The sequence below is a fragment of the Mycetomoellerius zeteki genome, unplaced genomic scaffold (assembly GCF_001594055.1).
Source record: "Mycetomoellerius zeteki isolate Tzet28-1 unplaced genomic scaffold, Tzet1.0 scaffold83, whole genome shotgun sequence".
In the NCBI taxonomy this organism is placed as follows: domain Eukaryota; kingdom Metazoa; phylum Arthropoda; class Insecta; order Hymenoptera; family Formicidae; genus Mycetomoellerius; species Mycetomoellerius zeteki.
The window spans coordinates 115,978-142,107 of record NW_017257862.1 but is presented as its reverse complement, the minus strand read 5'-3'; the positions used below and the strand labels follow the sequence as shown (position 1 = coordinate 142,107).

Below are 26,130 nucleotides of genomic sequence, written 5' to 3'. Positions count from 1 at the left end.
CGACGAAAATCGGATACAGGGTGAATCCAGCATATTGCTGTACAGTCCGCAATCCGTAATCCGCACCGGATGTCCGCAAAAGCATTTAGGAATTTAAACTCTGGATTGGCTGACATAACCCCCCCCCTGCCGCGCTTCTTTCAGTCCACTGCGTATCCACCCGGGAATGGTTCACCTTTCTTATTACACCATGCAGATGCAGTTCAGTTCAGTTTTCAGTTGAGTTCGGTATCTGGTAAGTATATTAATAAAGAGGATTGATTTTGCCACATTAATAAGATGAATATTTTTAAATGAATTTTAAATTTAAAGTTACGGTAATTGGTAATTATGTAGTCACCTCAAAAATCAATAAAGTTAGGCTTATATTTTAAAAGATTTTAAGGTGATTGTTCACATAAATTCGAGACGAAAATTTCATATGACCTAATATTCGAAACAGCCTTAGTTTTAATTGTTTGAAAGATAGGTGTCTAACTTAAAGGAAAAATTTCGTTTTTTCTTTTTTTTGCAAAAATTTTAAGAATCACTCGGATTATTTGGAATATTTAGATGAAACTTTGTATACAAAGGTGGTGGTATATCATAGTTTCTAAGATACTTAGGATACTTCTTTCACCAACTTCTGATTAAATTAATTGACGCTCAACTTGCAGAAATGCCTTTCTTCCTCTTTTTCTTCTAAGATAAACTACTCATATATAGTTCTCACTTTGACAATCGTGATGAATGAGTTAACCATCAATTAGTGTTAATCGAAGTTAGTAAAAGAGGCCTTTAAAGTTAAGTTTAATAATTTTGATAAAAAATCTGTACATTAGGAATCAAAGTTCAAGGAGTCAAAGATAATCTTACCGTGACATATATTATCAATATCATTTTTCTGAATAACAATCAAAAGGTTTTAGCCAGTGATCATTGTTTATTACAGTTATTAATAACCAATGATAATATGTAGATATGTATGCTCAACTTCATAATTTGAATTTTACCTAGTATGTTTGTATAAATATCACGTTGCATATCAATTGAATGCATGACTCTACCTTTCTCCATCTAAGCACTTTTTTTATAAATTAATAATTTAATTTGACAACAAAAAATTCATATAACTACATCTGTTTTCCATTTAGTAGTCAACAGCTGCATTGATAATGTGATAGATAAAATGTGTACTATGAGTAGCAAACATAACAAAGAAACGTAAACTCTTCTTATTTTTCACTATTTTTATATATATAATACTGTGTATGCTATAAGAAAATAACGTTCAAGACAAACTTAATTTTAGTTTTAGCTATTATCTTTATATAATATCTCAGAAACTATAAAAAATTATCACTTATTTATTGAAGGAACATTATTTATGTTGAGTAGACTCTATACCCAAGTAGCACAGCAGCGTTTGCTAAGCGCGTTAAAAAAGTGATTATATGCGCTTTTTTAGCGCTTTGTCAACGGCGCTGTGTGCTACTTGGTTAATCTATAAGGTCATTTTCGCTGTGTAACTTTTTATATAGAATTTCTATTATGATTTATTTAGGTAATTACAAAAAATAGTTTGCTACACAAGAAAGAGCAATAATGGCTTTGACATGGATCGACAAATATAAGCTTATTACCAGAAATCTAGCAGAATGGCTGGGAGATGAGAAACTTAAGAATATCTTAAAGGAACGTGATTTGAAATTGTATTGGGGTACAGCTACAACAGGAAAGCCTCATATTGGCTATTTCGTCCCTATGTCCAAGATTGCTGATTTCTTACGGGCTCAAACTGAGGTGACAATTCTCTTTGCAGACCTTCATGCGTATTTAGATAATATGAAAGCACCGTGGGAGCTTCTAGACCTTCGTACTCAATATTATGAGGCTATAATCAAATCAATGTTGAAGTCAATCGATGTACCATTAGATAAATTAAAATTTGTTAAAGGAACAGATTATCAATTGTCCAAGTAGGTATTAAACAAATTCTTTTCATCTTGTATCTTGAATTGTATACTCCATTTTTCTGATATATAGTTGAGTTGATAGAAAAGTGATACAAATCAGAAATTAGCATTAGGATTGCACTGTTCAAATTGTGAAAATTATGAATTTATGACATCGTTTCAAAGAATGCATATAATTGAATGCATATAATTGAATACATATAATTGAAAGCATAACAAAAAGTAAAGTTACGCATTTTCTAATTACGTTGTTCCAATTTCGAATTTTAAAAAAGTTATGTTGGAAAGTAATTTTAAGGTATGTCACTTTCTATCAACGTGGCGACATATTTATTAATGCTATTACAATTAACATTTTTGTCGAGGGAATACACATTAGACGTATATCGTTTGAGCTCGTTGGTGACAGAACATGATGCGAAGAAAGCAGGTGCTGAAGTCGTTAAGCAAGTTTCTAATCCATTATTATCGGGTCTTCTTTATCCGGGTCTACAAGCACTCGATGAGTATCACTTAAAGGTAGATGCACAATTTGGTGGAGTCGATCAAAGAAAGATCTTCACCTTCTCAGAGAAATATTTACCAATGCTAGGTTATGAAAAACATATCCATCTGATGAATCCGATGAGTTAGTATTGTGCAGTAAAATGAATCAAATCTTTAGTGTTTTATTGCATTTGAATATAATGCAATTATTATATATAACTTTTTCATATTTGCCTTTTGTTCAGTTCCTGGCTTGGCTGGTGCTAAAATGTCTTCGTCTGAGGAAGATTCCAAGATTGATTTATTGGACAATCCTGTGACAGTAAAGAAGAAGCTGAAGAAAGCGTTTTGTGAACCCGGAAATATTACAGATAATGGAATTTTAGCATTTTCTAAACATGTTATATTTTCATTATTTAAAGATGGCGAAACTTTTGATGTACAAAGAACTGCAGAATTTGGTAGGTGATTTATACAGGATGTCCCAGAATGATTGCGAAATATTTCCTGTGCTGGTACAGCGAACTAAACTAAGTTGAAAAGTCCTCTACCATTTTACAATTGTCGCAATAGTTAACAAGATATTAATTACTAAAAATCGCCGCGAATATTGGTTTTCAATAATTTTTTACTCAAGTACTATCAACTTTACAAAAGAACAATAAATGACAAAAATTGTTTATTTTCTTTTCATAAAGTTCTGAGAATTTTTTCAGAATTTTTTAATACCATATTTTCTCATGATAATAAAAATAAGAAAATGCAGTACTAAAAAGTTGATAAAAAATTCTTAGAGTTCTATGAGAAGGAAATAAACAATTTTTGTCTCATATAGTTTTTTTTTTTTTGTAAAATTGATAGTATTTGAGAAAAAAATTATTGAAGACCAATATTCGGCCATTTTTAGTAATTAATATCTTGTTAACTATTGCAAAAATTGCGAAATGATAGAGGATTTTTCGACTCAGTTCGGTTCACTACCTAATCACGATGGGTGATTTAATCGGTTAGTGACACCCTGTATGTATACCAGGTATATATACATATATATACACCTATATATTATATAGGTAGATTTAAGAGAGAAATAGAAATATATTTTAATAAAGGAGGAGGATCAATAAGGCCATTTTTTGATCTCCAATCTATTTCTATTAAATATTTTCTTTTATTATATGATCACATTATATGAGAAAAAAATCGAGTAATGAAGCCTAATTAATTATTAGTCTAGATATACATTATGATACATAAGCCCTTTTTATGATTAATAAGTGAAGTAATAAATATTTTCATTATATGGCTATGCCATCATATTAACATTATTTTAAAGATTATCTATTGTCCCCAAGGTGATGTTACTATGATGGCAGAGCAGTATAACCTGGTGTCCAGCGGTCTTTAAATATTCTTGGATCCTAGAATTATACTGGAATTTTATATATTCTGGAAAATTCCTGGAAAATCCCTGAAATTTCAAAGATGGCTTGGAATTTATCATTTTTTCATTAAAAAAAGATCAGTGTGAAAAAAGAAAGAAATAATAAAAAAGAAAAGTTGTATTTGGGTATAAGTGCTCCCTTAAAGATGCAATAAGTTACCAATTGAAAACTTGAATTTAATGTTTAAAATAGAACATAGAAAAATCGTTTGTGTTGACGGAATTTGTTCATTTGATATTATTTATAAAGCAACAATATAAATAATGTTGTTTCAAATTTGTTAGTGTTTTAATTCATTCGTATAGAATCTTAACTTGAATACGAAGCATATATTATTGCGCGAATTGATGAAAATTAATTAAATAATGGAAATTATAATCAATGGATAAATCCTAGAGAAACTAATAGAATTTTTATCTGGAATGTCCTGGAATTATTCTTGAATTGACTAGCCAGATTTTGCTGAACATCATGTATAATAAAAATATTTTATTAATTTACTTATTAGTGTCATGAAAAGGGCTTATAGGTGTCATAATTGTATATCTGGGCTTCTATTCTGTAACTCTTCAGGCAAGTTTCGTTATCATTATAACGTCGTTGCGCAGCTTTTTTATCATGATAAAAAAGTTACAGAATAGCTCTGCTGGTCTAATAATTAAAATTAAGGCTATATGAATCGAGTTTTTTCTCACATGATTATTTCTGACATTTCTAATGATCATACAATACAAAAGAAATTGCTTAATGGAAGTTGTTTAATGGAAAATAATGATTTTTGTTGGTTTCAATGATTTCAGGCGGTGACATATCTTTCTCTAAATATGAAAATTTGGAGGCCGCTTTTGCGAACCAAGAAATACATCCTGGTGACTTGAAAAATGCAGTAGAAATATACATCAATAGACTTCTTGATCCAATAAGAAAAGAATTTGAAGTAGATTCGAAATTGAAATCGCTTGCAAATAAAGCGTATCCACAGAAACAAAGTAATTTAGCTTTGTATATTTTACCCAAGTATACTTAACGATGGAATCATTTCTATTAGTTATTGTTTGTTATTGTTGAGAAGTATATGAGATTGATTATGTATTGCGATTGTAATTGTAATTTTTTGTATAATTCAGAAACTGCAGAAGTGGAAATTACTCCCACAAGACTAGATATCCGAGTGGGAAAGATAGTCGAAGTGAAGAGGCATCCAAATGCAGATTCGCTATATGTTGAAAAAATAGATTTAGGTGAACCAAACGGTCCACGTACTATAGTCAGCGGCTTAGTTAATTTTGTACCTCTCAACCAGATGGAAAACAGGATGGTCATAGTTCTTGCCAATCTGAAACCAGCAAATCTCAAGGGAATATCATCATATGGAATGGTTCTTTGTGCTTCAGTGTAAGTGTTCTATTATATAGGGTGTCCCATTTTAGGATCCACTCAAATATCTCAGAAACACTGTGTTAAATCGAAAAATGTTTCAGACAAAAGTTTTGTGACTTCGAGAGAAACATAAAATGCTACCATTAGTTTGATCTTGGGTGGTATTGTTAAGGTCAGAGGAAGGTTAGTCCATTGGAATTGGCCAGTCGCATCTGTCGTTAAACGAAATGACAAATGCGATTGTTCAATTTCAATGGACTAATCGTCGATCGAAGTTAATTGGAATTGATTGAAGTGGCCCTTAAAATTTTGTAAACGGGACTCCTCATTTTTATTGAATATTCTCATAGCTTACCTCGAAAGCTTTCCAAAATACTATAATAAAATATTTTTTTATTAAATACTTTCCGATTTTACAGCTGGAAAGTTACAGTACCGCCGGCATTAGCATTACTCAAGGTGTTAGACCGACGGCTATAAAATGTTGCTCCCGAATGTTGCTCAGAGTTATGACCTTGATGACATTTATTAAGATCAAGACTATTGGAGGTTGTTTCTCTAATCTTTGTTTTTACATAAAAATGAAAAAAATAAAAGAAACAACTTCCAATGGCTTTGATCTTAATAAATGCTATCAAGGTCATAACTCTGAGCAACATATTAAATAAAATATTAAAAAATGAAAAGGGTGAAGAACAACTTGTCGAAATCGATCCTATTGAAAATAATACAACGTAAGATATATAATGGAAAAATTGTGAAGTTTACTAATTCGTATTTGCAATCAGATTAACCTAAAAATGCACATCTTTTGAATGTAGATTGAAAATCTCAACATACACATAAGAATTATGAACTTTTTACAAACAAATTTTGTAATATTTTGGGATTTATTTAATATTTTGGGATTTTTTTATTTAATTATCAATTGGCTCAGCTTCGTCCAGATTTTCTATTGGAAAATACAATCCAATGAGCGCATTCAGCGGACTCAACAGTTGAGTTAGCGCTTGCTGTTATTAGTGTATTCTTTTAGCTCACCCAATCAGAATTTTAGATCTAGAAGAATACATCAATAGCAGCAAGCGCTCACTCAACTGTGAGTCTGCTGAATGCGCCCATTATGATACGAGCAACTATTCATGCAGAGATTCGTTCGGTAAATTTAGTAAGTCATATGAACTAGTAGATGAGAAAACAGTGGATGCATAGTCAGTAATGGATATTTGGCCCTGTGCAACTCGGAGAATTAGTCCCTTTTGCTCCACCAATTAACGCCGCTCTCTATTAGCCGAACGCGGCGTCAATCGGTGAAGCAAAAGTGGAGGGGCTGATTCTCTGAGTTGCGCGGAGCCAAATATCCATCACTGGATGCGCTATCCACTGTGTAAACAAATATACCTATAGTTTGTTTTCTATTCCTATACTAGACTGCACTAGAACTCTGTTACTCACTTTCGCCAAACATTAAATATATACCCAGATAGCCAACCAATGCAAAAGTCGCAGCTGAACAGACTGTGATTTTCATAGATATTGTATCGATATCGTGCAAGTGTTATAAAATTTTAGTTACTGCTTTAAATTATATCACAATGCTAACATTAAAACAAAACTCTGCTATAACTTTGAAAACGCATGGTGCTGTTATGCATGTTGGGTTTCGTGCCGAATTCTTATGTCCGTTACAAGCTCGTACATAGACTTCTCCTATGCGCGATCACATTGTCAATCGTAAGAAATTGACCAATTACTTTCGAATTCGAGGAGAATAATCGTCTATGATTCGTCCATTTCTTATGGCTTAAGGCTTAAAACTGTATTGTAGATCCGGGGTTACCCCTCAACAGAGTATTAAGCCTTAAGGAATTGACCAATCATAGTCGGTCATTCTTCTCACATTCGATTGTGATTGATCAATTTCTTAAGGCTAAAGGCTTACTACTCTATTGTGTTTACGGGATTACGTGTGACTAGTTTCGTGCAGAAATATTCGATATGTTCAATTTTCAAGCAGTACACAACATCGTCACTAGAGGAACACAACAAAGTTCAATTTAACATCTAAAAGTCTAATTGGATGATCTAGAAGAATACATCAATGGGTGCGTTCCGAGTTACGGGTGAAATGCATGATGTATCATTTTATCCTTCTTTATTATTTGGTAAACAACAAGGACAAATGATGTATCATGCACTTCATGCGTAACTCGGAACGCATTCAATAACAGCGAGCGCTCACTCAACTGTTAAGTCTGTTGAATGCAGCCAATTATGATGAGATGATACTTCGAAGATAAATTCTCATAGTTAGGCTTTAAGATGAAAACTAATAAAAATTTTGCACGCCGTAATAGGATCGTGCACTTAACGCGCTGTTTCAAAAAGATAGAATTTGTATAATTCATCGTGCCATCAACGTACTGCTACAACGTAACTGCGTGTCAGCTATAAAGCATAACGTCGTGCTGGCAACATGCGGTTAACATGCTATTTACATCAGTGCTGGGATTTAGGGCTGTAGCAGAAAAAGATTGACTTATAATCTTAAGACAGTGTCTGTCTACAAAAACTGTCTTATGACTTGTGTCTTAAAGGCACTTCGTATTTATACACCTTTAAAACATAAGTCATAAAATAGTCCTTGTGTGTTACTAAAGACGTAAGACTTGAATCATAAGACATTCTTAATATTATAAATCAGCTTCCTGCTAAGGTCCTTACTTGCATATTTCGGCTGATTTTCAGCTTGGTTCTTGTCCCTTACTTCATCAACCCGTGTGCAGCCTAAATGCCGATCGGCAAAATCTAATCGAATATTGTTCAGGATCGTGACCTTGACATGTAATGTGACCTTAACAATGCTATTCAAGGTCGCACTAATAAAACTATATATCTAATGTGCCACTTAAACCTTATAACTTTTGTCTGAAACATTTTTTAAGAAAATTAACTTTTTTTTGAAATATGCCTGATACGATCGTTTTGTTATACTTTGTGACATTTTGATATAAATATGATATTTTCGAAACCTGTGTTTTATAAAATTCAATGCACAATAAATGATATATTTTATATAGTGAAGAGCCAACTAGGCAGGTAGAGCCTTTAAGGCCTCCTACAGACAGCACGCCTGGTGATAAAATTGTTATCGAGGGATACGAAGACGGAATTGCGGATGATGTCTTAAATCCAAAGAAAAAAGTGTGGGAGAAATTGCAGGTACGTCTGAAAATTGATTTAATTCGCTGAATAGCTTACTAAATCTTCACATATACATATCCATCAATTTCTGTAATATTTAAGAGATCAACATAAAAGGCATACGTAATAAGATAATATATATTATTAGGCGGATCTTATGATAAATGGAAATGGCATAGCTTCTTGGAGTGGAAATCTACTACTCACTTTGACTGGCGGCAAAATAACATGTGACACGCTAAAAAATGTTCCAATTAAATAATGCATTTATATATGTCTTTATTGTTCATTGTATTGATTTTGATTAACTAGGATGCTATTGTTATATTTTTTGTGAGATATTTTATCTTTTATATATTTTTTCAACATTTAACGAAGTATACACACAAATATAAGTACACTATGAGTCACAGAAGTTTGACTAAACTAACAAATGAATAGGTTCATCAAATAACTATCCTTTCATCATTATCATTCTTGATAAAATGACCTATCATTTAATACAAGTCTTGTAATTGTTTTTTTAAATTGCAATTCTAGTATCAGAGCGATTTTTTTCTTGGTATTTTCCTTCTCAATTTAAACTTTTAAATAGATTATCACAAAGAACTTCGCCCATTTTATATAGATTTGGACCCCTCATGTAGAGATAAGCATGTCAAATTATAGAGTACAAAGAGGCTGTATTCCAAAATTGACTGCCGCTACTGACAATCTATAGTGCACGTAACGTAACTGTAGCACTTTCAGTGCTGACAGTAAATTTGGACACAGCCGAGTAGGTTAAAATTGCAAGTACCAACAGCTGCAAGTCAGTGTTACAACTTCATCAATGTGTATATGAGATATATTAATTTTACCATTTATGCTCCCACTAAACAAAATTACGTTTTAGAAATGTTATAGCAACGTCATATTGTGGCATGTGATGTTTGTCGATATAGCTCAGGAACATCTATGAAACATGTCGGTAATCCCGAATATCCTACATTACAATAAGTATGCGACATTTCATTTGCGACGTTCTTGGAACGTTTAGAGAACCTAGATTTGGCGTTCGAGAAATGTTTCAGTATACATCGCAGAAACGTTTAAGTAATATCTCTGCAAATAGATATAGCTGTTGGTGACGTTCGAGATTCGTGTCATATATGTAAGTACATATATAAAAAAAATATACATATATATGTGTGTATGTATATATACCATCAGCTATATCCATTGCTTCCAAATTAGGCCACGATCCGATTCACGCTCACAACGCTTAAAAATCATTTCATCCTTGTTGTTTGTCAAACGTTAAACGAAGACAAATAATGCTCATGAGCATTGTCAGTATGAATTGGACCACCGCCTTATAAAACGTCCAACCAATAAAACAAGCACCAAGATCATATGCAAAGACAAGCGGCAAGCTAAATAGGCAGACGCAAAGAGGGGCGAGCGGTAAGAGAAAGTCAATAGGCGCATTCAAGTCGATAAAGCGACTAGTAGCGTTTTCAAGTGGAGTGGATTTGAACCCGACCCAGTTCGGTTAATCCATGTTTGACCCGAAAGTATCATAATCTCGTCCAATCAGAAATCAAAGTAAAGCATGTGACGTCATCGATCAGACCCAGGTTAGGTTCAAACCCACTCCATTCGAAAACGCTATAGGTCTGCTCGCCAAGCGATTAAACATGATTGGCTGGATCCACAAGTAAGAACCAATCATGCTCATTCAGGCTACGGTCCACTTGATGCTACGAATGCTTCGAAGCAATTTTTGATTGGTCAGTAAAATTCTTTTTTCCGATTGGTCAATCAAAAGTTTCGAAGCATTTGTAGAGTCAAGTGGACCGCACCCTCGCTCGGGGAAGCATGCTTTTGTCAGTTTGAAATCTACCAATGTGACATCATGCTCTCTCCTTTCTTCAGTTCCCCTAACCATAAATGTACCTTATTTGCTAAAAAAACTTCCGTGAAAAATTAGATGTTGTTAGTAGCGGAGATAAGAGTGTTGACACTAGGTACCTTGGTGATGTTCGGCTGCAAAACCTGATGTCGAACCGAGTGAGCAGATATCTTGGAGGTCGAGTCAGCCTCGGCGGTGAGTATTCCAATTTATGTAGTTTTCAGATTAGAGGGGAGACCGTTGATCTTCGCAGATTGATTGCCGGTTTTCTTGGAAATATTTTCTCAGGAGGCTTTGGATTCGTTGACTCCTCTTTCCTAGGATCTCCAGGAAGATCTGTCGCCTATTAAGATGGAATCACACGATCCTCGATTTTTTGAATGACAAGCATGCATGTAGACATGCCTGCTCTGATGAACAACACCCTGAATTTATCAATTAACTCCACTCCGTCCAGACTGTTACTAGGATACAACGAAATCATTCGGATACTGAATTTATCAATTTACTTACGAATTTAGTCAAGATAAAAAAGGTTAATGAAAACTTAGAACATATACTACCGGAAGAGGAATAGGACGATGAATGTGAAGCCAACATCTGTGCGAGGGAGAAAGCTAGAGTCCCAAATGTTCGCAGTGCGCATGCGCAGTATCGTCGTCTGTGTGAATTGTACAATTGTGTTAGTCTAATTTGAGATTCTCTAGCTTTCTCTCTCGCACAGATGATGGCTTCACATCTGGTATATGAGTGGCATAGGCAATTCCTCTTCTAAGGGCGACTGTTACCAACGCCGATTAACTTAATCGGCTGATTAGTCCATTGGAATTGACCAATCGCATTTGTCATTTTGTTTGACGACAGATGGCGATTGGCCAATTCCAATGGACTAATCGGTCGATTAAGTTAATCGGAGTTGGTAACAGTCGCCCTAATAGTATATATTTCAAGAACGAAAATGATAGAGATACTAGTCATCGATTAGCAATAGAAGCTACAAATAAAGTTAAAGAATACAATAAAGTTTTGTTGGGGACGTGATGCGAGGAAGGCGACGGGAAGCACGATACAATATAACACGGGTCTAGTGTGATATATCGTTTAATGAATAAGTACACCACGTGTCGAAATGCACACGCTCGGGCGCGGGCAAAGAAACTGCTCGGGCAGATGGCGGCAGCGTCATCTGTGGCTCAGTCGAGGGACCGAGATACCCAACAAGTTTATTATTGTATAACAAGAGGCATAAAACGCCATTAAAGTACAAAGTTGGAAATTTTATAGATGGGTATATGAAATACTACAATAAAACCTGATGAGAGACGAAAACTCAAATCTAATTATGAGGGTTCATACATAATAGATAAGACATAAGTCAAATAATCATGTGATAAAAAATATATCCCTGGTTTCAATCTTTCACCGGAACCATATAACTCTCTTTCACCAAACAGAATTAATCAAGTCTTGGACCAAACCAGTGATACTTTAAGGACTTCTTTCACCAATTCCGATTAACGCTAATCGAACGGTTAACTCAATCATCACGATTGTCAACGTAAGAACTAAACACAGAAGAGGAAGAGAGAGGAGACATTCCGATATATTAAACAGCTATTAGCACTTCTGTGAGTTAATCGTCGATTAATTTAACCAGAAGTTGATAAGAGGCCTTAAGTGTGCTGGTGATTATTTTGTAATGTTCGTCTTTCATGGTTGTGATTTCAAAATGTTCATTTGCATTAAGATAGATGTAGCATTAAGTCATTCATAGTCTTTCCGATTAATCTGCGAGAAAATTTGTTATGCGATATTTGATAATTTATTAGTAATGTTATCAAAATCTAAAGTTTATTTCTGTTATCAACTGATATCCACGATTATAAATTTGTTACTTAAAGATTAATTCGGGCCAATGTCTCTTGTAGAATGGCCGAGCTATAAGCAGCTGTAAAGCCCGAGACACAATGCGAGGGAATAGCGATAGCGATAGGAATAACACGATTTCAACCTATCAGAAACTGCGTATTCCGATATATCCGATTTCGTATTGTGTCTTGGGCTTAAGGGATTCACTCATTCACTGTGCCCACCGTCGGATTATTTTATTTTTCAACATATCCACCTAGCGACGATACTATTCTTTCGCGCACTACGTCGCTGAGTAATGATTGGTCGACATGTTGCCGACTGCCGTTGTGTGCATCATTAATTGCGTGAGTCATGTGAGGCTCCAGATTGGATATTTGGGAAGAGGGACCATTGATAGGGGAGTACTCTGGAGCATTCGAGACTTGCGTCTTGCGTCTTGCGAGAATCGTTTGTTGTATATATGTATAAGACGTAATAATAAAACGTATGATAATGAAAGATTAACTGTGTGCAAATCTAGGCCTATATGACATCCTGACTATAATCTCTAACCCAGGCTTATCCAATTTGAGCTCCGGAGCCAAAACGCAGTCATCGACGCAAAAAAAAATTCAATGTAAGATTTTAGGAACTACAAAGTGTTGATGAGCGTCCCTCAGATGCATATCAACACTTTACAGTCCCCGAAATTTTACTCACATTAAATTTTTTTGCGTCGATAGCTTTGGGTTTTGGCCTCGGGGCTCAAATTGGGCAGACCTGTTCTAACCGCTTAAGAGCCTACAGTACTTATTGAAAAAGAATTTTATAATAGTGTTTTTTAAAAAGTTCTCGAGGCAAGTTACTAGAATATGTAATGAAAAATGGGGAGCTCCATTTAAAAAAACTCAAAATGACCTTGACACTGCCATCTAAAGTGAAACCAATATCTTCTTATGTTCGCTTGAAATTATAAAACTTTTGTCTGAAACATTTTCCTAAAATGCACTGTTCAAGAGATAATTGAAGTGGGCAGTTAAAATGGGACACTTTGTATATTTATCTCATTTTAAGTGCAAAATTTTTTGGAAATTTCAAGCAACGCAAACAAACTTTGTATGTATACGTTCCCACTTCACTTTAATTGATAGCGTCATTGTGTGGACATGCCAATCAAAAGGAATCTAGCAGTCTCTACGAACTTTATCTGGCCGACGCTTAACAATACTGACATATTTATAAAGACTGCATATAATTCATTGTATTTATATAAACAATGACATTAACATATCATAAAACGTGTATATAGCAATCATATGAACCGGTTTACCACATTTTATTAATATTTGACAATCGGAATAATCATCGGATATATTAATGTTAATATATTGTGATAAATTAGTTATGCAATTAGCACATAAACTTCTACTACTAGACCATACTAGACTGATCACTTCGTCGCCATGTTTGATGCCAAGCAATGCCGGCCAAAGACATAGAGAATGGACTGCGCGATCCGTATCTAATAGCGTTTTCGAGTGCATGCTTTACTTGATTTCTGACTGGAGACTGATACGAAAGTATCTGACGAGATCATGATACTTTCGGATCAAATATGGGTTAATCGAACTGGATCGGGTTCAAACCCACTGCACTCGAAAAAAACGCTATAAGTACACTGAAAAAAAAGATTGGCAGCAAATTAGATGGTTAAATATGGCATAGCATTTTTAATTGATTGCAGCAGCCAATTTTTAGTTGTGTTAGCCTATCGAAATCCTATATTGACATTGCGGATAGGCCAACGCAATCACAAAATTGGCTGCTGCAGCCAATTAAAAATGCTATGCCATATTTTACCATCTAATTTGCTGCAGCAGTCAATCTTTTTTTTCAGTGTAGTATTCAAATGTGATCGACAATAATGAGAGAGAGGGACCGAAAGACGGCCAATTTTCCTTTAATTCTTTCTCTCCCATTGCACCGTTAAATGGAAAGAGATACAGATTAGTCGCCTTCCACGGTGTCTCTCTTACTTTTATCGACCATTTTGACACACGAATCGCACAGTTCGTTCTCTATGTCTTTGGTGCCGGCTACCATTACTATGGCCACCTAGGGTGCGTTTCACTTAACGTTCTCAACGCTCACGTGCATCATTTCATCCTTATTTAATATTTAACAAGGATGATATGATACTTGCAAGCGTTGCGAATGTTAAGTGGAACGCACATCCAGTTATGGCTTCCGCAGATAGGGTGTGGTGATGCTCGCCGCGCGGTGGAAGTTAGTGCCCAGTCATTCTTTCGCTTTTATGAAAAAGCGATAAACTGACTGGCTCTCACACCAATTTCCGCTTCGCGGCAAGCGTTGCCGCATTGTGTGCAGAAATTATTACATGTACAGCGGATCACAAAAAGGTTGCAATACTTTTTTTCAACGGGTTTCTTCAATAGAAAAATTGTTGCAACTTTTCTATAATCATTGTACACACACGCACGCACGCACGCACACACAGAGTACAGATCTTTGCATAACGTATAAAGATACGATTTTATGTGCTGCTAAAACAAGCAATTGGAGCAACAGATCTGTCGTTTTTATTCCATGGCTGAAATTAAATAATTATTCCACGGCAAGTTTGAACAATTTCAACTACAAGCGTTAGGGCACACAAAAAGCATAAGCATAACACAGCTAGCATAAGATTGTGGACCAATGTTATGTAAATCGATATAGCGACTTTACGCTGAGCATTTATTAATTCGGACTTCTTTTTTTTCCTTCTTGAATGGCCCCATAGCCGATAAACCGGCTGAGATTGAGTCACTAATATTCAAATGTCGACAAATAAAATAACTTATAATAATAGATATACGATGCACCGGCCATCTCGAGCAAACCGGACAAACCCTCAAAATGGATGATGCAATATAGTTAGAAATGGCAATGCTACTCTCCAAACACTGGGCGACTACGCATAATTTATCGTTCTTCGCATCGCAGGGACGCGCGTCTAGATGAATGAAGGATTTACGGAAACAAGAAATACAATTGCTCAGTCGAAGTCAGCAAAACTTTCCAAAAAATAACCGAGGTGATGCAACATTCGAACCGAGATAAAACACGTTCGTCTCGTTCGAGTGATCTCTCGAGATTTCGAGACTTATTATTGATCCAGACGATTTTATGCTAGCTATGCTAAGATTTTGTGTACTAGCCCTTAAACACTCAAATACTATTGATAGTGCTGCCGTATCGTATCGACCGTATTGACCAATGTCAAAGACGGGAGGGTCATGTTAACTTACATTTCCAATTGCACACACCACTCACATGGATGGCCATTAGTGAATATATTGAATTAGCCAATTAGTGATGTGCACAATCGAAATCCTCTCGTCAAAGACATGGAACATAGACCACGCCATTCGTATCTAAATAGTATATCTAATGCAGGCATGTCCAATTTCAGCTCCGGAGCCAAAACGCAAAGCTATTGACACAAAAAAATCAATATGGGTAAAATTCCAGGGATTGTAAAGCGTCGATATGCGTCTGAGCGATCACGCTTATCAACACTTTGCCTGAAATCTTATATTGAATTTTTTTGCGTCGATGGCTTTGTGTTTTGGCTCCGGAGTTCAAATTAGACAGATTTGATCTAATGTGATCAACAAAAATTAGAGAAGGAACATGAAAACGGTCAATCTCCCTTTCTTTATAACAACATTACACCGTTGAATAAAAAGAGACAGAGGCTGGCCATATCTTATCTCTCCGTTTTGTCGATCAATTGTACACAAGAATTGCGCAGTCTATGTTCTATGACTATGTCTTTAAGGGGATCCTAAAGCCGTCTGTATTACCGTCTGTATTACTGTATTAAATCATACAATTTTTGTATAACAAATGCTTTTTTTCTTTTTCACAGATTTGAAAATCCTTTTCTAGGATTAAAGTATACTCATTAATCCGTGTTTGTGAGGTGGAGTTTATGCAGAGAACGGCCAAAAATTTCGAAATTGATATATTTTTTACCATTTCTTAGCGTAACATGGCGTCTCAAGCTGTCAAGTTGTGACAACATTTACTTGATACGAAAGTTTTGCAATCTGTACTTACGAAATAGTAATTCACAAACACGTAGTTTGCACGAACAAATAACGTCGAGTTCTTATAATTAAACTTAGGCCCGATTGCACCAACGTACTTTGACTTTAAGCAAGGCTTAAAACTTTCTCTGTCTCTCTTTCGTTTTAAAACGAGACAGAGAGAGTTTTAAGTCTTGCTTAAAGTTAAAGTAACGTTGGTGCAACCAGGCCTTAGACGCTTAGTTATATCGCGACGAATTTGTTATACGAAAATTGACACGAACGTACGACTGCGTGTATCACTATCAGGTTGCGTGAGATATTGATGTAGTAGTATATAAAGGCTGCGTTCAATTTGCACGCTTACACGCTTTAAGCGCTTATAAGCATTGTTCATGTTGTTAGTTTGGCAGTGTAAGCGCTCAGAGATGCGTTCATGACGTCATCCGTAACGTCATATTCGTGCTCATAAATGCTTATTCATTGAGATAAGGCAGCAAAAGCGTGAACGCAAATAAGCGCTTATTGGCCAAAATAAACGTGAGCAATGTTCGATCTTAACCCTAGTAGGTTAGATATATGCACGTTTTTTCATGATTAGAGAAATGTTTAACGAATGTCGGATTGCGTGAATATTTTAACGCTCTCGTAATATACTTGTATATGACGTCTACAAACGTTTTCCGATTTTGTGTGCGCTAATAAAAAAAGGACTTTGTTCACCAACAAGGAATTGAATGCTTAAATTTTCATCAATTTTTTTTCATCATTAGGAAAAAGAATTTATTCATACAAAGATGACATCAACAGATAAAGTTCTAGTTGATTTAGAAAATGCACAGACTGGAAATATATCTTTAACTTTCGATAAAGTACCATGACTTGAATGCACCTTCGGTGGAAGGAAACAAAAGGTTATAAGACAAAAAAAAAGGTTACATTGAAAAAAAAGTTACAAAATTGTAATATTTGTTTAAATAGTACCAATGAGACATTTGCTTACAGTAAATAAATATTTATTTTAAGAAATAATTCTTAAATCAAAGTACTTTTTATTGAATACATTTTTATTCAATTAGCAAATGTCTTATTGAAACTATTTTAAACAAATATTTATTCAAATTTCGTAAATTTTTATTTTCAGAGTATAGGAAGCGAATTATTTATGGTCAATTATCAATTACGTGTCTAAGCTTAATGCTTACAATAATCAAAATGAATGATTTCACTTATTTAATGTGAGTACTGACAAACCAAATTGAACACCAAAAAACAGCGCTTATAAGCATGAGCGTTTACAGCGTGTGAGCGTGTAAACCGAATGCAGTCAAAGACACATCGCTGCGCTGGAAAAACAGCGACCTCTAGTGACTCTGTCAGAGTTCGAGCACTTTAGGATCTCCTTAACCAATGTTGGTCGCTTGGTGTATTCTTTTAAATCAACGCGATCAATGGAAGTACACATTACTTGTAACGTTATTACTTTTTATCGTTACTTTATTATAATAACAATTTGACAATGATAACACCAGAATTAAAAAAGCCAAATGTTATTTGTAACGGGTTGGAAATCGCTCATTATTGAAAAAAAGTAACTTTTTATTTATAACTAGTTACTTTTATTTGTTACTTATAACGGAAAAAGTAACTCATCGAAGCATTACAAATTACTTATTGCTTTTTTCAGTAAATAATGCATAATGGTAACAAATTACTTTTCAAAGTGACTTTCCTAACCTTGGTGCAACGTTAGCGTTTCGTTAGTTATCGTTATAGTCATGAAAATTGCAACATCATTATCAAATTGTTATCATAAAAAGTAACGGTAAAAGTATAACGGCATAGTAATACTCTTCCATTCCCTGTTATGATACATATAACTTAATTTATTTTTTCTTTATTACTGATCCAGAATAAACGATTAAATCCGATCCAGAATAACCTAATAACTGCTAATAATTGTTTAAGCGCGTTAATATTGCAAGCGACACCGGCGACACGTGAAAAACAAACAACGCATCAAATCAATTGAGCAACTGTCAAATTCAACGCTTCTTGCCCCTTTTTCGGATGTATTCGAGGAGCGTGCTGTCAGTGCCATTTGTGTAATACTATCCTTATCTTACGTCTAATGGACGATGAAGATAAAATGACACAAATAGCGTCGCCTCGAATACAGCCTTGATCTATTAGCAGCATGATTTAGTTTTGAGGGTTTTGCACGAGATGGCACTAATGTCAGTGTTATTGAAGACATTTCGATCACAGCTATTATTTCTTATTACTTTAATATTACTACATGATATTTAGTCGTTTACTAAACAATAGACGCAATAAACGCGTCGTGTTTATACTATTTTAAAAATGAAGCTTCCTAAAAAGCATTTCCGACACGTGTTGCTTTTGTTTTTTAATCAAAAGAAAACGGCGGCTAAAGGTCATAAAATTCTGATAGAAACTTATGGTGATGTTCCATCAATTAAGATATGTGAATACTGGTTCTGTCGAGTCAAAGTGGTGATTTCAATATTAATGACAAAAGCTGGAAAATGCAGATTTGCAAGCATTATTGGACGAAAATCTACTATCTACTTCAGAACTTAAAGCCAGAGAATTAAATGTTGATCGTACAACAGTTCTTAAACGTTTACGTGATGTTGTTTATAAATAAATAAATTTTTGAGAAAAAACCTTCAAAACTAAATCACATTCCTAATATAAGGCTTGTTCTTTTTAGCTGAACTTTTGCACCACTTCATCTTTCTTCCTTTTCTCTCTAGGAAGAAAGAAGAGAAAGAAAGATGAACTGATGCAAAAGTTCAGACAAAAAGAATAGGCCTATAAAGTTGTCGCTTTAATAGTTCTGATACAAAAGTCATCACGTAATCTTTTTTATCACTGAAACGGCTGGTTTGAGCAGCTCCTGAAAATGCATCTTAATGCATAATATACAGGGTGAGTCATTTTAATCTATGGACCCGAATATCTTCCAAATTGCGGTATCTACAAAAAAATGGTTTAGATAAAAGTTGACCAGGACAGAGGGGGTCATTTAATTGTACCATTAGTTTTGACCTTGAGGTCAATTTTGAAGGTCATTTCAAGGTCACGATGGTTTTTTTAAATGGGACACCTTATTTTTGACTGCGGATTTCGAAAGAGCGGAAAATTTTACATCAAACTTGTCTTATGAAAAAATTGTTTTTGCGACCTTGGAAAGGTCAAAAATGAAGGTCAAATGCCTGAAAAACGATCTGGTGTACTTTTTCTGAAATGACGTGGTTTTCTGGGTAACACAAATGTGTTACTAAAAAATCCCTATGCTCATGTAAAAAGTGCCATTGTTTAAGAGCCCATTGTCAAAAAACAGGTTCTGCGGTCAAAAATAGGGTTTACTAATCAAAAAATGCGTTATGAGCCTCAAACAACCTTGAAAATTGACCTCAAGGTCAAGCTAGTCAAAGTGATTTACACTTTTACAATTCATTGACTTGTTTCAAGCATTATTCACATTTGTGTTACCCAGAAAACCACGTCATTTCAGAAAAAGTACACCAGATCGTTTTTCAGGCATTTGACCTTTCCAAGGTCGCAAAAACAATTTTTTCATAAGACAAGTTTGATGTAAAATTTTCCGCTCTTTCGAAATCCGCAGTCAAAAATAGGGTGTCCCATTTAAAAAAATCATTGTGACCTTGAAATGACCTTCAAAATTGACCTCAAGGTCAAAACTAATGGTACAATTAAATGACCCCCTCTGTCCTGGTCAACTTTTATCTAAACCATTTTTTTGTAGATACCGTAATTTGGAATTTGGTATATTCGGGTCTATAGATTAAAATGACTCACCCTGTATAAGAGAATTAGCCATTCAATCTTTCCTTTCATGAAATGAAGAACTCTGATTGGTTAATTCTCTTATGCTTTATGTATTATTGCGTTACCCAAAGGTCTGTGCTCCAACCTTATACATACATAAGCATAAGTGACAGATTCTCAGAGTATTACTTTTGTTTTTTTTCTATTATTAGTCTGTTTTCTGTTCCTGCACTAAAGCGCACTAGAACTCTCTTTCTTGCTTTTGACAAGTATCAAACGTATACCTATCTCACTTTAAGTTCCAAAAGTGTACACTAGTTCAGCCACAGAAATCAGACTTCACATACAAAATAATCGAAGTCAGTAATCTAGTTATAGAAGTTTGTGGCAATTAGTCATCATATTCTAAGACTTTTTTCCGAGCGCCTTCTGTGTTAGCTCTGTCTTCTTTTGTTGCGCCATTTCTTTTTGCTTTTTCTCTTCCTCTCGTCGTTTTGCCGCCTCTTCTCGTTGTTGCTTAATTATAGCCAATCGTGCTAGGTCCGCTCGAGCTTCATCCGTTTTACCGGCCGCATGTAATTTTTGATAATTCGCATAGGCTCTTTGTTTTTCCAATTGTTCCCTGAAAATTAGAATCACATGAATCAATTTTCAATATTGATGAGAATGAGGTAAGTGATACACACACAACAAGATTTGATCGCAAGGATATATTTTCAAAAGACATCATCAAAACATTGATTATAATCAAAGCAATCGCTCACATACCGCTCTCTTCGAGATAGTTCTGGTTTTGCAGTGTCTAACGATTGATTCAGTTGGGATAATTTTTTTGTTTTCTTTTGTACTCTGTTTGGATTTTCTACTTGAATTAAATTCTCTACACCTTTTGCTTTTCCTCCCTACAAGAACAGAATAATTAATGAAATAAATTAGAACACAACACTTTACTTATGTAACTGTGCACAAAAGATCTTTTTTAATCTTGCACACATACACACATGTATAGATACCTCTGTTTCCGATTCTGATTCTGACTCACTGTTGCTATCTGTGGTACTACTTTTTGACCTATTGGCTCCACTCGTTTTGGTCTCCTCATCATCATCCTCTTCCTCACTTGAACTCTCCTGCCCTTTATTTTTCTGTAAAGTAAAGGAAAATTAACTTAGTTTTCAGTAGAATATAATGTAAAAAACAATAATTTATTCTTACCTAGAAATAAAATTTTAAATTCACTTACAAGGAAATACTCCCAGGTTTTTTTCTCCGATTTTAATTTCGTGGGTTTATACAGGAGATAAAAAACACTCGATGCATATTTTTTTTATCAGCAACTAAACATATTCAAGGAGAAATTAGTCCTCGAAAATTGACCAAATTTACATTTTTTGGCTGTAAGTTTCGAACGAAGCATGACAGCGTAATTTCGTAAATGTATAAAATGTATATGTATATATTTCAAGATTACATACGCCGAATTGCGGGAATGATCCCCAGAACGTAAATCTCTCCCTGGAGCCATGTCATGATGCGACATTCGCCAGAATCTCCCGCTTACGTGCGAATTCGAGAATGCCAAGTAATATAGATGAATGCTGGTTAATTTTTATATCAGTGGATAGATATCGAAATTCTATATATTTTGTATATTTACGAAATTACACTATCACACTTTGCTCACAAGAGAACTTTTCAAATTGAAAAAATGATGTAAAAAAATATTAACGTTACCAGTCAAAAGATCATGTTTGAAATAGGTATTATTCTGGCTAATATGCCGATCGGAGGAGACCACTCCGATGATTTTGATCTTGATACATATTGTCAAGGTTATGATCCTGAGTGACCTCCAAGAGATTTTAGCTGTCGCTCGTTATTATTTTATTCGTTAAAAAGTTATTAACAAAAAAGTTTAAAAAATAGGAAATAACGTTTTATTTCTGCTATATGTAATATTAAAAACTACTCCACATCCTCTCTACTGAGAGACGTTGAATTTTCTACGCGAAGCAAGTTCCACCTCTCTTCCCTGCCTAGGGACACACAATTTCCACGCGAAGGGAGTTGCGTCCCACCTTTCCCTCTGCCTAGAGGCGTACGAGGCAAGGGAGTGGTGGACCTTGTTTCGCATGGAAAGTCTGACGCTCCTAGACAGGTTGAGTGCCGAGTAGTTTTTAATATTGTATAAAGCAGAAATAAGATGTTATTTCTTAAACTTTTTTTATTAATAACTTTTTAACGGATGACGAGCGACGGCTGAAACTTCTTGGAGGTCATTCAGAGTCATTCAGGGTCATGACAACGTGTCAAGGTCATCGGAGCAGTCTCTCTTGATCGGCATATTTACCTATTTAAATACAATATCTCGAGAACAAGGCATTTTTGAAAAAAATGTTTCTAATAGAATTTAAAGAGGGCCATCAGGTGAGCTACTTATTTTGACATTTTGAGAATAAGAAAAACTCAACCTGTGGGCTTTATTATAATAAACATTTTTTTGATAAATGCACTGTTCTCGAGATATTTTGTGTCTATAAGTTAAAATGGTCAAACGTGTTTCTACTGAAGTGGGATACAGAATCCATAGGATTCCAAGATTGGACCTCTTAGAATACCTATTTTAAATTTGTTCTTTTGACGTTAGTTTTTCTTATATCACTTTTGCAATTTGGAACATTCCCTTGTCAGAAGTTATAGCTGAAAGACTGATTCCGAGAGCTATGTAACGAAAGTGTTTTCTGTCGTAGTGAGTAGGACGTCAGACGGCTCGTCGGAAAGCCGGGCTTCAAAGTGTTCGGATTTGAAAGCAATAATGTTTGTGCGACAATTTTCAGTAATTAGAAAATAGAGATATATATTTTGGCCAATTTAGAAAGATATATTTAGTACGTAAAACCGAGGATTTCGCCCGTTGAACATGTTTGACTGCTAATAAAAAAAATACATATCGAATATTTTTACTCCTACAAATCCATCGATTTTCATTAAAATCAGACAGGGATATCTGTCAAGTATAGGGAATTGTCATGGAATAAATCGGAATAATTCTGATTGGAATTATTCAATTATTTTCTAGATTTCTATTGTATTTCCTAGGAACAATGGAATAATTACAATTAGAATCTATTTGAACAATTCTATAATAAATGTTCTGGGAGCTTTTCCATATTAGTAATTACTTATAATAATCCTTATATTTTTTTTTGGTTGTTCGTTCGAACTAAATTTAACTTTTAACTTTTCAATTACTTTTTTTTATTAACTTAACTTTTAATTCAATTAATTTCGTTATGGATTAACTTGTATTTTAATTAAGTTAAATTTTCAAGGCTGTTAACTTTACTTAGTTAAAAAAAAAGTTAATTTACCCAACCCTGCTGATATTATTTCTTTCTCTTCTAGCTTCAGTTTATGATTACATTTACACAGACATCCTTGGGCTTAAAAACATCCATATGAAACTGACCAATCATAGTTATTCCTCTGAAGAAGACTAAAATGACTGTGAATAGCCAGTTTATAACTATGGATGTTATTAAACCTGATTAAGAGTATCCATGTAACGTATTATATGTTTTGTTGATTGGGTGTCAAGTCCGACCAAGTCCGACAAATCGAATCGATACGATTTATAAAAATGAAAAATATAATTTACATGCTATTCTCAAACCTGAAAATCAGCTTTTTGAATTAGGATTCTTTCCCTTATTTGTGAACTATATATTTCAGGACTGAAACACAGCCTATATTGTAATATTATACATAATCTAACTTTATAGAACACATCAAATGTCTAAGTATCAATAAAGTAATTTTTTTTCTCTAAGAAATTGATTATATATCTTGAAACGAGAAATTACAAAAGAAAGCGAATTTGCTGGGATATTTATAATTTCATTGGTCAACATTTATCGAATTTGCTAATTTTTATAATTTTGATCTCATTTCAAGATATACAAACATACAATACAAAAACGTGAATCTTCTCTGTAAATGGCACTCATCGACATATATGAAAACAAAATAGCAAAAATTGAAAAAGCCAGCGTATGCCGATCGTGTAACTTTTTTCTTGGGGCATAAACATGAAAAGTACAAATTTCTGTCATTGAAGTTGATTGAAAAATGTTTAACTTTTTACGTTTTTGCCCCCAGGAAAAAAGCTACACGATCAATATAATCTAGAGAGCCTCAGAGGAAGAGTGGCAAACTGCTCCTCCTCTGATTGGACGCGGTCATCAAAACTCCATAGGCATGGAAGAGATTGAAAAAAATTGGTCACGTACCCTCCATCCTGATTGGATGTGGTCACTGAAACTCTATTCGCACATGACCAGTTTGCCACTCTCTTCCTCTGAGGCTTTCTAGTATATAGTCTGACCTTTTCAATTTTTAAAAATCACTTACTAGAAAGGCTGCAATTTCAAAAGCCAAGGATTCACATAGTCCGAAAAGATGACCTAGTTTCCATCGTGCACTCGGTATGGATACTACATATACAGATATAGCTAGTAACTTTCTATTGAATTATCTTAATTTTGGCGACAAGTGTCACTTAACATATGTATCTAATTAATCATTTTGAAGCATATTGTATCAATTTAGGATGATTTACAACATCCTATAAATACATTGCTGAAATTAAGACAATGTAATAGAAAGTTATTAGTTAATACATCAAGTGTTCGGTGTAAAAAAAAAAGATCAATATCTCTAAACTAAATAGCCTCGCTTGGCCTTGAGAAGGTATGTCTTCCAACAAGCGACACAGTGCGACACAGTAATCATGTCATCTTTGTTTAACATTGGCAAACAACAAAAATGTAATGATCCATTGTGTCACACCGTGTCATTTGTGTCGCTTGTTGGAAGGTACACCTCACTACTCGTGTCGATTAACCTAAAAATACTAACTCTCCACTGTTGCTTTTTTTCTTCCTGGCGCCGCTGCTCCTCCAATTCTTCTGGATTTGTGAAGTGCCTGTTCCTGCCTTTGTGATTTACGAATTTTCCTGCGCGACAAAAAGCGATCAGTAACGAGGAATACAGAAACCGTTTTCCTCGAAGGAACGCGGAACGTAAGCCTGATTCTACAATGTGCTCTTTGTTTGCTGTTTCTTGCTGTTTGTCTCTTGCCTGTTTGATCAAGAAGGCAAGAGACAAACGGCAAGAAACAGGAAACAAAGAGCATATTGTTGAATTAGCCTAAGATAAATTAAGAAGACAGGAACCAGAAAGAAGTACTTGTAAAAGGATACTTACCTCGCGGCATCGTAGTTTGTAATTGTAGCGTAAATCACAGCAATAATTAAATATCGCAAGAAACACGAATTGTTTATACCCCTGCGTGAATTTCTGATCCGCGAATTATATATGTCACATTACCATTGCCAATAGAAACACGAATTTCATAAGCCGTCTTACCGAACTACACCGAAGATTCACCGAGATAGACCATATACCACAGTCAGAGAGAAACCTGAGAGAGATCATGCCGGCCTTTTTCCCGTGATGTGGGGTCTACAATAGAAGTCGTAGCGGTCGTAAGGTCCTAAGTCGTAGAAAAGTGACCAATCACAGTTGATTATTCTTCTCATATTCGACTGTGATTGGTCAATTTTCTATGACTTGAGACCCTACGACTGCTATGACTTCTATTGTAGACCCCGCATTACCGTCGAAATCGCCTAGAGTCCCTAGAAGTAGAGAGTCTGGACATTCGGGATTTCGCGTGATTGGTGCACGTGACTTGATGCTCTCACAATGGCAGCACCAATACGGAATCTTACTCACTCAGCGCGAACGAGAGGAAAATTAGAATCGAAATACATCGTACTCGGAATTTGTAAAGGAGCTTACAGACCAGAGCGGCGCAGCGGTGAGCGACGAGCGGTAGCCCAATGAGAGCCACGCTTTTACGTGACATCATTAGTGAAGCATGGCTTTTATTGGGCTACCGCTCGCCGCTCACCGCTACGCCGCTCTGGTCTGTAGGCTCCTTA

At 35.0% G+C, this 26,130-nt stretch overlaps 2 protein-coding genes across 2 annotated transcripts; one reads left to right on the top strand and one right to left on the bottom strand.

Moving 5' to 3' along the window:
• Nucleotides 1-151: 151 nt before the first annotated feature.
• LOC108730058 (tyrosine--tRNA ligase, cytoplasmic) lies at nt 152-8,872 on the top strand. Its single transcript, XM_018459539.1, has 8 exons — nt 152-235; nt 1,544-1,958; nt 2,321-2,583; nt 2,687-2,902; nt 4,684-4,872; nt 5,011-5,278; nt 8,344-8,485; nt 8,616-8,872. Exons 2-8 carry the CDS (start codon nt 1,585-1,587, stop codon nt 8,727-8,729), a joined length of 1,566 nt encoding a protein of 521 aa, XP_018315041.1. The 5' UTR covers nt 152-235; nt 1,544-1,584; the 3' UTR covers nt 8,730-8,872.
• An 11,088-nt stretch (nt 8,873-19,960) lies between these two features.
• Nucleotides 19,961-25,580, bottom strand: LOC108730067 (28 kDa heat- and acid-stable phosphoprotein). Its single transcript, XM_018459556.1, has 5 exons — nt 25,391-25,580; nt 25,043-25,140; nt 21,139-21,270; nt 20,894-21,027; nt 19,961-20,747 (listed from the first exon to the last, which is right to left on the bottom strand). The coding sequence occupies exons 1-5, from the start codon at nt 25,398-25,400 to the stop codon at nt 20,531-20,533; spliced, it is 591 nt and encodes a 196-aa protein (XP_018315058.1). The 5' UTR covers nt 25,401-25,580; the 3' UTR covers nt 19,961-20,530.
• Between the last annotated feature and the right edge of the window lie 550 nt (nt 25,581-26,130).